General features: G+C 36.9%; 1 protein-coding gene across 1 annotated transcript in view; it reads right to left on the minus strand.

Annotated features, from left to right (window-relative positions):
• Positions 1–735: 735 nt before the first annotated feature.
• The window catches only part of LOC102809725 (putative ATP-dependent RNA helicase DDX10), a 56,439-nt gene continuing 44,072 nt past the window's right edge, over positions 736–13,102 (minus strand). The window contains exons 10-16 of the mRNA XM_085505625.1: positions 11,335–11,511; positions 10,455–10,791; positions 9,986–10,156; positions 6,497–6,655; positions 6,166–6,225; positions 5,327–5,451; positions 736–1,102 (exon numbers count right to left, since the gene is read on the minus strand). Of these exons, the coding sequence (XP_085361751.1) occupies positions 979–1,102; positions 5,327–5,451; positions 6,166–6,225; positions 6,497–6,655; positions 9,986–10,156; positions 10,455–10,791; positions 11,335–11,511 (1,153 nt within the window). The 3' untranslated portion in view covers positions 736–978. The remainder of the gene's footprint in view (positions 1,103–5,326; positions 5,452–6,165; positions 6,226–6,496; positions 6,656–9,985; positions 10,157–10,454; positions 10,792–11,334; positions 11,512–13,102) is intronic.

Genomic DNA, 13,102 nt, shown 5'->3' on the forward strand with positions numbered 1-13,102 from the left:
TACAAAATGGACATGCCTGAAGTTGATTGGTCTCCATTATGACCATGTATACAAGTTTGAACAAAATGTGATTAAAATGGCTTGATCCATTTTGAATCATAAAACAAATGCATGTGTCTGCTTTAAGCCTAATTGTTCTAAGCATGCGTGTCAAGACTTCATTCTATCAGAATATTAAATGCATCAAGATCCTGAAACCACACTTTTTCCCTTTTAATAACAGGAAAGTATCATAACCAGTTTACGCTGCAGCTCAGCGTCCTCTCAACACCGATCTGACGCGGAGAGTTTGTATAAATATAAAACTGATATAAATTATTTCTTTACTAAATGATACATTGTAGAAATGACCTGGACCAAAAATTGTGCAATCAGTTCACACAGATAGTTCCTTGAGTGGAGCGCGCTCTACACATGATTTTTTTTTTTGCATTTGGAGACGTTCTATTTCAAGCTAGTCGAAACTCAAATTTTATTATGTTAGATCCTTCTGTTCCAAAGATTGAATTATGTGATTAGAAAACAACTTAAGTTGCAAAAAGTAGTGTATAAAGGCGACAGCACTATTTTAGCCAAAATTGGCTAGTAAAGCGTCATATTACAAAGGTCTGTGCTGAGACAACACAAATTACCCTCTAACAATGGCACCAATATTGGTATGAGAAGTGTTCACCTCAAATTCAAGGTAACCATGATATTAGTGGTTTAGACTCGCGATAAAAAGATACTGCAACATTTTTGAGAATATGATTTAATATTTATTAATATTTCATACAAAAATGTGGATTTTTACTGGAGATCAGTCAATCTCAATTAATAATATGCATGAATGTAAAGTTCCAAATTGTCATAGTTAAGAGAGAAGTACTAAGTGTAATTCTCACTTCACATCGCTAAGAAATTCCAACCAAAAAGTACTCCATTTATCATGAATCCTTCACATCGCTAAGAATTACCAACCAAAAAGTACTCCATTTATCATGAATCTTTCATCAGTAAATGCAATGCTAATTCTTCCTCTTCTTTTAATCCCATGTCATCAATCAACATTTTCTTTTTGACATCAGCTTGCTTCTTTCTCTTTTTCTTCGTATTTGAAAAACTGCAATGATAGTTATAAATAGTGAAGGAAATTAGATATATGATACTAACTTGACACGCTGCAGGAAAGTATCAATATTGGATATATCTGTCAAATTTGTTTTCTTAAGTTATAGACAGTATGCTACAAATCAACATGCAGACACCAGTGTTGTGGCTTCTGCATACCCACACAACTCACCCCCAGATAAGTTTTTGAGGTAACCATACATACCCCAACCTCCATATAAAGACCACCTGTTTAAAAAGACAGTTTTACTGAAGATTTTTTGAGTAGTCACCATACACAGATTTGACTATGTAACATGACATATAATGTAGGTAAAGTCAGGTATTCATTAATACAAAATTTTGGCAATTTTAAATCTGATCTGAATAACATTGTGGTTCCATGATGTTCAATGTATGTACATGTATCAAGTTTGAACAATAGATGTAGCTCAGTCAATTCAGATATGTACATGTGTAATGTAAAACAACATTACAGGATTGACATAATCAGACCAGAATACTGCACACACACAAATTGTTTTAAGGTAGCGGGACTATTATTTGCATACTTGTTTTCATCTTCTAATTGTGACTAAATGACTACAAATAGACCCGGGAAAGTATATATTTTTAGAATCGCCAGACTTCAAGCTTTTCACAAGTGTATTTTGCATGCCCGTATCTGCATTCTACGACGCGTTAGTCAATCAAAGGTGAAAAATTACTTTTTCTGTAAAAAAAAAAATTACGCATTTATGCTGGCGATAAGAAGTATTTTTTTCACTTTTCCTAGTTGTTCAATAGTCTGGTAAATTGAATGTGTCTGGTTAGTTTTATTCAAGCAACGCGTTTTAAAAAATAGTGTCCTGAATTTCAATTACTGTTTTAGTCGCATTGCCCCCAACTCAAACCACAACTCGTTGGTAAATAATCGATGAAATAGTTTGTCTGGACACATTCAAGTTCCTCTCATTGTCACCTTAAAGCTGTGAAAATTTGGTGTTAATCCGACGACAATAAGTATACGTTATTTTTTGTTAAAGACCTTGTATTTTGAAAAACATAAACTCCTAGAAAACGTCCATGAAGTAACAGCAAAGATTTTCAAGCTTGTTTATCGGCACAATCAATTTGTTTTCCCATCAAGGTCTGTTTTACCATGTGTAGGGACATCCAAATGTGTAAGGCTATTGGAAACCCAAAAAATAAAGGAATGGGATAGCTATAATTGGATAAATTCGGCATATGAAAACACCAAAATCAATGATTTTTTTCAGTGGCTGTGTGACCTTGTGTCTGACACATTCATATGCAAATGACTAATCTGTGAAACAAACAGGGGCAGAGACAAACCACTCAAATGTTTGGAAACACTCATTGTGTGTCAGATAGCTACTGATAACACATCCTAACATTGCTTTGTCTTGAGTTTATCTTTGAAACTTATAGGCACACAGATTAAACCTGTGTTGTTGATTTTGGAAAACACTATTGAGGCTGCCTTGCTTCCCTTCAGAAAATCTACATTTTAACCAACTTACATGACATTCTATGTTATATTGACTTTATCATATGAAAGTTTATGGTGCATTTCATCAATTAATAAATAAATTTGAAAATCGTAATTTTCAACACAAATAATAGTCTCGCTACCTTAATCAGATAAAAGATAGTGTGAATCTTCATTTTTCATCGTTCACTTTTTGGGACCTTGTACTATAAAGTACTTTATTTTTAGGGGGTTTTGTATGGAATTTATTTTCACTGATTTTTGACGAGTTGAATGTAAAATATAGGAAAAAAGGTATATTCGCTGGATTTTATTTTCACTGAATTATTCCTACAGCGAAACTAGCGAAAATTTATACAGCATACCAAAAAACACGTTTTAAGGTAGAATGCTACTCAATAGTAAAAATAATGTCAATTTCATGTCAGAAGGATAAAGGAAATAAAGTGAAAATATGGGTTCATCGTACTTAATTTAGATAAAAATCCATGTAGAAAATGGAGTGAACATAGCATGATGTTCTGTATGTGTTCAGACATTTTACCATTGTTTCCTATGCATACCAAGGATACATCTCAAAATCTGGTTGGTGACAAGGGGTGAAAAATTATATACAGTGGTCTAACATACTTGTTCATGTCAAAAAGTATTTACAAAATTACAATATTTTTAGTGGGTTTTCAATTGTGATCTACGAAAACTGCTGCTAAATTGCAATTGTATGCATATTATTTTAAATTTTTTCTCAAAAAACAGATTGACAATGAATTATAAATATCCACATACTGTTGACTAATACAAAAATGAATAATTTTAGACAGATTTTGACACAAAATATTATTATACCTCATGACCATGACAGCCAATCAGATTACCGTATTAGAGGTTAACATTTTTGTATGTTAACCTCTTGGCATAATTGTATGTTAACCTCCATCCGGGTACCTTCCTCTTCAGGTTACCTGATTTACGCCGATAACTTGTCAGGGGAGAACGATACGCGGCAATATTGGTGAACTGATTGGTTTGCCAGGTTTACGTTCACTATACCACTATCTTATTGGAGAGAAAAACTAGGATTTTGTAGTGATTTCGCATGATTTTTAGTCAAGCTTGTTGTGCGTTCACCAGCACGCTCAGCTACGTGCTTTGATACATTCGATCTGCGATTGTGTAGTTCGTCAACCTAAATAATCTGAGAGTCGTGGGCTTTTGTTTGATTTTGTTGTGTGTTTTGACAGTATATTGACATATTACAGTGTATTTGTTGAAAGAGAATGGTGTTCACATAAACCTATACTCAAGCAGTATGCAGCTCCATGTGCAGCTCGTTTCAGTGTTCTACATGTAATGCGAACTGAAACGCAATGTAGCATACAGCTGCGCACAGGATGGCGCTGAATGTTGTTGCAAAAATCAATTCTTTGTCAGGCTGAAGCTGTTGAAGTTACGTTTATCAAAACGAGTCCATGATAAAACTTAATCAAATTCAATCACTGCTCTTGAACTCTTTCAGACATGCATTCAGATCTACAAGCGTGAACTTAAGTTTGCCATGATTGAGTGCCACAATTTCTGTTTTCAGATTTATTCAGTATAATAATAACAAGTCATTGTTAATAACACAGTCCCTGTCCAAAATTTTGTGATCTGACATATCAATTTGATGCTGATGAAGTCATTAATAGGAGATGGATTTGTAAAAAAATTATGATTTAGTGCTTTTACACGAGAATTGAACATTGGGCAGTCATATTGAATCAAATTACAAAAATAATGTTTATGTTGATGTATCTATTGGTATACTGTCTTTGTACAAAATTTAAACAGAAATGTTCATTGCATTCATGGGAAAGTAAGCATGGGTATCATGAAAAACAAAATGACCACCAGTCAGCCATATTAGTTTGAATAACAGAAAAAATATGACATGCAACTATAACCCAATATGTATAATCATCATACAAACTTTGATCCAAATTGGCCTAGTCATCTCTAAGAAACAGCTCCGGACATGTAAAAATTATGATTTAGCACTTTTACATGAAAATTGGGCCTTGGCCGGCCATATTGAATCGAATCACAAAAATAATGTATCCCTTGGTATACTATCTTTGTACAAAATTTAAACAGAAACATTCATTGCATTGAAGATAAAGTAGCATGGGTACCATGAAAAACAATATGGCCGCCAGTAGGCCATATTTGTTCAAATCAATATGTATGATCACCATACCAACTTTGATCCAAATCGGCCCAGTCATCTTCGAGAAACTGCTGCAGACACGTTTAGGTATCAGAAATAGCAAATTTTACATCCCAAATGGCCGCCAGTCTGCCATTTTTGCTCCGATTATAAAGATTATAAAGTGCATACATGTATGTTAGACATTATGTATCGTCTTCATGTAAAGTTTGAATGAAATCGATCAATGGGTGTCTGAGATATAGCCTCGAACATACAGACAGTTATATTTATTGGTTAACCAATAAATAATCTGAGAGTCATGGGCTTTTGATTTTGTTACGTATTTGTACAAAATAGTCCCCGTTTTCAAACTTTGTCCGAACAGGACCTAAAAATTGACACCCCAACAGCGGTGGACATACAGTTTTAGAGACCCTCAGAGCCCATTGTCAATGTATATTGTACATTTGTATATTGTCACTGCTACATGTGATAAAATATGCACCAGTAGCCTTTGTACATTTATATCCACTTACCTAAATTCTTTCTCAGCATGGCTATGTTTTTCACTTTTATTGAAATATTGATCAGGATCTGGCAATAAATCAATATTACATTCATCTTCTGGATTTATAGATAATTGTACACCAATATCTTCCTCCTAAATAATGAATGTCAAAAAATTACCAAAACTGGTTTCTATTACGTACATATTGCAATCACTAAAAGGGCGTAGTCATTTTTTCCCACATCACTTGCACAAAACAAACAATACACCATACAATCTTTTGAATATATGCGTAACTCCATGTTAGATGTCAGGGAAGAGTGATAAGCGTCACGTCACGTCACAAAAAAACTGTTCACATGAAAAAAAAATACTCAGTCTATTTAGTGTAATATGCATTTATTTTTTTAATTTTCTTTGTAACGGAAAGTATATTCTGACATTTAACAGTTTTTCAGTTATAACAGCTTATTGTCGAAAACTTGCGACACACGAACGTAATCATAAGGAGTATTGACAAAAGTTGTCGCAAGAACAAAAGCAGTTTTACTGCGTGTTTGACATCCTAACACTACTGAACAATAAAGAGGTGTGAATATTTTTAGGCACGTTGTCGAAACAAATGAATAGGATTAGGAACAATGTACCAGCTGGTTGAAACAAAATCAGTCACGGTCTTGTTGAATTGGGGGTGCGGTTAGCAATAGGTACTTTTCATGTTTTCAATTTTTGTTGAGAACTCTTTAACACTGAAGCCGAAATGGGGGATGCGGTTACTATTAGGTATGCGGTTTATAATAGGATTTTAACGGTACTTGTTATTCATTCATCACTATTGTTGGTAAGACTTTGATGAAGAATACAAACCTCACTCTCATCCCCTCGTTTCCGCCTTTTTCTTCCAGCTTTTTTCTTCAGTTTTTCAGCCTTTAAAGTAAAACACACATGCAAGTTTTTATTATTAAGTAGAATCCACTTTTAATTGATATGAAAGTGAATTTTATTTTGAACTCTCACTATAGTCTGAAGCAGAGAAAAGAAACAAGAAAATTAGACATTTTGTATAAACAAGCCTTTTGTCAAGTAAATTACAGAAAGAGTAGCAAATTTGTTTTTATTTTATTTTCTTGTTTCTTCATTTTTTCTTTGCTCTGCAAGGCTATTATTAATTTGACCAGTAAACAGTTATTTCTCTTACTCTGTGTTTGTCTTTAACTCGTTGTCTAAATACTTGTTTATCATGTTTATCTTCTTCTCGCATCAACACTACTGTTTTGTCAATGTTTATACCACCTTTGTCATCATCTTCATCCATCTGGATAAAGGTTTTCTGCACTGGAGGAAACTGCTGAGCAACCTAACAAACAATAACATATAGCAGGAAATAAATGAGTATTCAAGAATTCGCCATCAAATCTTGTGAACCTAATCAGCACATCACCCATATCACTGCTAGTTGCTATCCTAATCAGCTGACCTAACATCAGCACATCACCCATACCACTGCTAGTTGCTATCCTAATCAGCTGACCTAACATCAGCACATCACCCATACCACTGCTAGTTGCTATCATAATCAGCTGACCTAACATCAGCACATCACCCGTACCACTGCTAGTTGCTATCCTAATCAGCTGACCTAACATCAGCACATCACCCATACCACTGCTAGTTGCTATCCTAATCAGCTGACCTAACATCAGCACATCACCCGTACCACTGCTAGTTGCTATCCTAATCAGCTGACCTAACATCAGCACATCACCCATACCACTGCTAGTTGCTATCCTAATCAGCTGACCTAACATCAGCACATCACCCATACCACTGCTAGTTGCTATCATAATCAGCTGACCTAACATCAGCACATCACCCATACCACTGCTAGTTGCTATCCTAATCAGCTGACCTAACATCAGCACATCACCCATACCACTGCAGTTGCTATCCTAATCAGCTGACCTAACATCAGCACATCACCCATACCACTGCTAGTTGCTATCCTAATCAGCTGACCTAACATCAGCACATCACCCGTATCACTGCTAGTTGCTATCCTAATCAGCTGACCTAACATCAGCACATCACCCGTATCACTGCTAGTTTGTGTCCTAATCAGCTGACCTAACATCAGCACATCACCCATATCACTGCTAGTTGCTATCCTAATCAGCTGACCTGACATCAGCACATCACCCATACCACTGCTAGTTGCTATCCTAATCAGCTGACCTAACATCAGCACATCACCCATATCACTGCTAGTTGCTATCCTAATCAGCTGACCTAACATCAGCACATCACCCATACCACTGCTAGTTGCTATCCTAATCAGCTGACCTGACATCAGCACATCACCCATACCACTGCTAGTTGCTATCCTAATCAGCTGACCTAACATCAGCACATCACCCATACCACTGCTAGTTGCTATCCTTATCAGCTGACCTAACATCAGCACATCACCCATATCACTGCTAGTTGCTATCCTAATCAGCTGACCTAACATCAGCACATCACCCATACCACTGCTAGTTGCTATCCTAATCAGCTGACCTAACATCAGCACATCACCCATATCACTGCTAGTTGCTATCCTAATCAGCTGACCTAACATCAGCACATCACCCATATCACTGCTAGTTGCTATCCTAATCAGCTGACCTAACATCAGCACATCACCCATACCACTGCTAGTTGCTATCCTAATCAGCTGACCTAACATCAGCACATCACCCATATCACTGCTAGTTGCTATCCTAATCAGCTGACCTAACATCAGCACATCACCCATACCACTGCTAGTTGCTATCCTAATCAGCTGACCTAACATCAGCACATCACCCATACCACTGCTAGTTGCTATCATAATCAGCTGACCTAACATCAGCACATCACCCGTACCACTGCTAGTTGCTATCCTAATCAGCTGACCTAACATCAGCACATCACCCATACCACTGCTAGTTGCTATCCTAATCAGCTGACCTAACATCAGCACATCACCCGTACCACTGCTAGTTGCTATCCTAATCAGCTGACCTAACATCAGCACATCACCCATACCACTGCTAGTTGCTATCCTAATCAGCTGACCTAACATCAGCACATCACCCATACCACTGCTAGTTGCTATCATAATCAGCTGACCTAACATCAGCACATCACCCATACCACTGCTAGTTGCTATCCTAATCAGCTGACCTAACATCAGCACATCACCCATACCACTGCAGTTGCTATCCTAATCAGCTGACCTAACATCAGCACATCACCCATACCACTGCTAGTTGCTATCCTAATCAGCTGACCTAACATCAGCACATCACCCGTATCACTGCTAGTTGCTATCCTAATCAGCTGACCTAACATCAGCACATCACCCGTATCACTGCTAGTTTGTGTCCTAATCAGCTGACCTAACATCAGCACATCACCCATATCACTGCTAGTTGCTATCCTAATCAGCTGACCTGACATCAGCACATCACCCATACCACTGCTAGTTGCTATCCTAATCAGCTGACCTAACATCAGCACATCACCCATATCACTGCTAGTTGCTATCCTAATCAGCTGACCTAACATCAGCACATCACCCATACCACTGCTAGTTGCTATCCTAATCAGCTGACCTGACATCAGCACATCACCCATACCACTGCTAGTTGCTATCCTAATCAGCTGACCTAACATCAGCACATCACCCATACCACTGCTAGTTGCTATCCTTATCAGCTGACCTAACATCAGCACATCACCCATATCACTGCTAGTTGCTATCCTAATCAGCTGACCTAACATCAGCACATCACCCATACCACTGCTAGTTGCTATCCTAATCAGCTGACCTAACATCAGCACATCACCCATATCACTGCTAGTTGCTATCCTAATCAGCTGACCTAACATCAGCACATCACCCATATCACTGCTAGTTGCTATCCTAATCAGCTGACCTAACATCAGCACATCACCCATACCACTGCTAGTTGCTATCCTAATCAGCTGACCTAACATCAGCACATCACCCATATCACTGCTAGTTGCTATCCTAATCAGCTGACCTAACATCAGCACATCACCCATACCACTGCTAGTTGCTATCCTAATCAGCTGACCTAACATCAGCACATCACCCATACCACTGCTAGTTGCTATCCTAATCAGCTGACCTAACATCAGCACATCACCCATATCACTGCTAGTTGCTATCATAATCAGCTGACCTAACATCAGCACATCACCCATATCACTGCTAGTTGCTATCCTAATCAGCTGACCTAACATCAACACATGACCCGTACCACTGCTAGCTACTATCTTAGTTTCTAAATAACTTACTGCACATTATTGGGCTTTTTTTGTTTTGGGTTCCAGTCATCTTAATTGTCACTGACCTAATGGTGTACATATCCACAGTGTTTTATTGGGGGGGGGGGGGGATAAGATCTATTGAATGGTACCTATGTTTGCTAGGAATCAAACATGACCAATATCATTCTGCCATTGATTGCAAGATTCTCACCTGTAGTGGCAAAATGTTCAAGTGCTCGGCAGTGACAGCTAAGATCATCACCTTACATGATTTATTATTTGTATCATATACTTAGTCATGTAATGTGATACAAGCACCATTTGTTGAATACTGTTATAACATTTTATTCACAAGAATGAATTGATTTACCTCTCCCTCCTCATCAAATATGATCTTTTGGTTCACTTTATATTTCTTCCTAGCTAGTTTCTTGGCCAATGCTGCTTTTGATAATTTCTTTTTAGGATTTGTCTTCACCGGAACTTTTAAATCTTTCTTTTCATTTTCTTCTTCTGGTTTCACTGACACAGTAACTGTTTCCTGTATCGAAAATAAAAAAACATTAGAAATTATGAAAAATTCATTAAATTTGACTAGTGGACATATTATGAATGATTGACCAATACGTTCAAAAGATTATAGACGGCATAAGTAGCGTATATCTCAAATCACTCACACATGTTTATCAAGGCAAATTAAATATTTGACTGAAAATGTACAAAACTATTGGCTAGAAATAACCATTTCAAAAATACTGCTATAGAATAAATACTTTAGAACGAGATGAACTAATGATAATTTTGGTGGGTTTACAGCGATGAAATTGACAACAACTAACCTCTCTGACTTCTACAGTATCTTCTTCAGTGTCTTCTTCGCTAGACTGGGAATCTTCTTCAAACACATTCTTAGTTTTCACCGTAAGAATATCATCATCACTATCATCAAGAGAAATCTTAATATCTTTATCAGCTATTAGTTTATTTTTATCACCATGGTTACTATTACTGTCTTCATTTTCACTTTCATCCTCCTCTGATCCACCACTGCTTGTTTGTGGTGTGATTTTTGTTTCAGTTTTTGTGGATGATATTTTTTCTGCCATCTGCTTTTCTCTCAATTTTTCAGCTCTTTGCAAAAATCTGATTCTTGGTGAAATAACAAGACCCAGGGACCTATTGGAATGAATATATGTTACATTAACATACGTAGGGATATTACATCTACATTAGTTTAGAGGCACAGCAACATACCTAACAGTTCATTAATTTCAAGTTTATAATTAGAATAGAATAACAGGAATAAATGCCTTGCAACAGTTTTTGGTTAACGCAAGGAATACCTTAATTTAATTGCATCTTACACAATCACAATGCTAGACACATGTTTCTTGAAATTGTAAATAAATTTAAAATGTAAAGCCAAGGGCAGTCTTTTTGAGATGTTGCCATAAATATATGGGCTAGTACAAGAAATAATGTAAAATACTTTATTTTCACTTGGAATTAATTTCAGCTATTTTCAATGAAAATAAAATCCAGTGAATATACCTTTTTTTCTAAATTTTACATTCAATATGTCAAAAATCAGTGTAAATAAATTCCATACAAAACACCCAAAATGTCTTTTCAGCAAAAATAATTCCAGCTAAAATAACGTAGTTTACAGTATATAATATAAAATAAATTCTAATCCTCATTATTCATATAAGTACTTACGTTGCATACTCATCAGTTGTTAATTTATTGATATCAAAGACATCTTTATTCTTCATTAAATAAATAGATCTCAAGTAAGAAATAAAACATCTCTGGGCAGATTGTTTCATTTCATAGTTTTTAGCACATATTGCCTGCAGTTTGTTTTGTATCTGGATCAATTTATCTGGATTTATCCTACAATGAGAAAACGCACATTCCTCTGATAACAAATGTTGATAACAAAAGTCTAACTCTAAAATAAACATGTATGTAAATACAAAAAATGACTAGACCCTGAAAAGCAACCTGAGGTTGAACACTAAAAATGGCTAGACCTTAAAAACCCACCAAAAGGTGAACCACAAAAATCTTGCCTCGGTTTGAAGAGCAAAAAAGGGTAGACTCCAAAATCCCACGTGGGGTTGAAGAGTAAAAAAATGGTAGACCCTAAAATCCAACCTGGAGTTGAACACTGAAAAGGGGTAAACTCTAACATCCCACCTGGAGTTGAACACTAAAAAGGGGTAAACTCTAATATCCCACCTGGAGTTGAACACTGAAAAGGGGTAAACTCTAATATCCCTCCTAGAGTTGAACACTAAAAAGGGTAGACCCTAAAATCCCACCTGGAGTTGAACACTGAAAAGGGGTAAACTCTAATATCACACCTGGAGTTGAACACTAAAAAGGGTAGGCCATAATATCCCATCTGGGTTGAACACTAAAAAAGGGTAGACCCTAATATCCCACCTGGAGTTGAACACTAAAAAGGGTAGGCCATAATATCCCATCTGGGTTGAACACTAAAAATGGGTAGACCCTAATATCCCACCTGGAGTTGAACACTAAAAAGGGTAGACCCTAATATCCCACCTGGAGTTGAACACTAAAAAAGGGTAGGCCATAATATCCCACCTGGAGTTGAACACTAAAAAAGGGTAGGCCATAATATCCCACCTGGAGTTGAACACTAAAAAAGGGTAGGCCATAATATCCCATCTGGGTTGAACACTAAAAAAGGGTAGACCCTAATATCCCACCTGGAGTTGAACACTAAAAAGGGTAGGCCATAATATCCCATCTGGGTTGAACACTAAAAATGGGTAGACCCTAATATCCCACCTGGAGTTGAACACTAAAAAGGGTAGACCCTAATATCCCACCTGGAGTTGAACACTAAAAAGGGTAGGCCATAATATCCCATCTGGGTTGAACACTAAAAATGGGTAGACCCTAATATCCCACCTGGAGTTGAACACTAAAAAGGGTAGACCCTAATATCCCACCTGGAGTTGAACACTAAAAAGGGTAGGCCATAATATCCCACCTTGAGTTGAACACTAAAAAGGGTAGGCCATAATATCCCATCTGGGTTGAACACTAAAAAAGGGTAGACCCTAATATCCCACCTGGAGTTGAACACTAAAAAAGGGTAGGCCATAATATCCCACCTGGAGTTGAACACTAAAAAAGGGTAGGCCATAATATCCCACCTGGAGTTGAACACTAAAAAATGTAGGCCATAATATCCCACCTGGAGTTGAACACTAAAAAAGGGTAGGCCATAATATCCCATCTGGGTTGAACACTAAAAAAGGGTAGACCCTAATATCCCACCTGGAGTTGAACACTTAGAAAAAGTAGGCCATAATATCCCACCTGGGTTGAGTGCACCCATATAACATTGATTTGGGGAGGCCAAATCTACTGGTCAAAGTTCATTCACAAATGCAACTTTGGGGGAACCCAAATTTCTGTAATGCAATCAGGATAAGAAGATTCAAAA

This window comes from Saccoglossus kowalevskii, chromosome 11 (genome assembly GCF_978046115.1).
Source record: "Saccoglossus kowalevskii chromosome 11, keSacKowa6.1, whole genome shotgun sequence".
Classification (NCBI taxonomy): domain Eukaryota; kingdom Metazoa; phylum Hemichordata; class Enteropneusta; family Harrimaniidae; genus Saccoglossus; species Saccoglossus kowalevskii.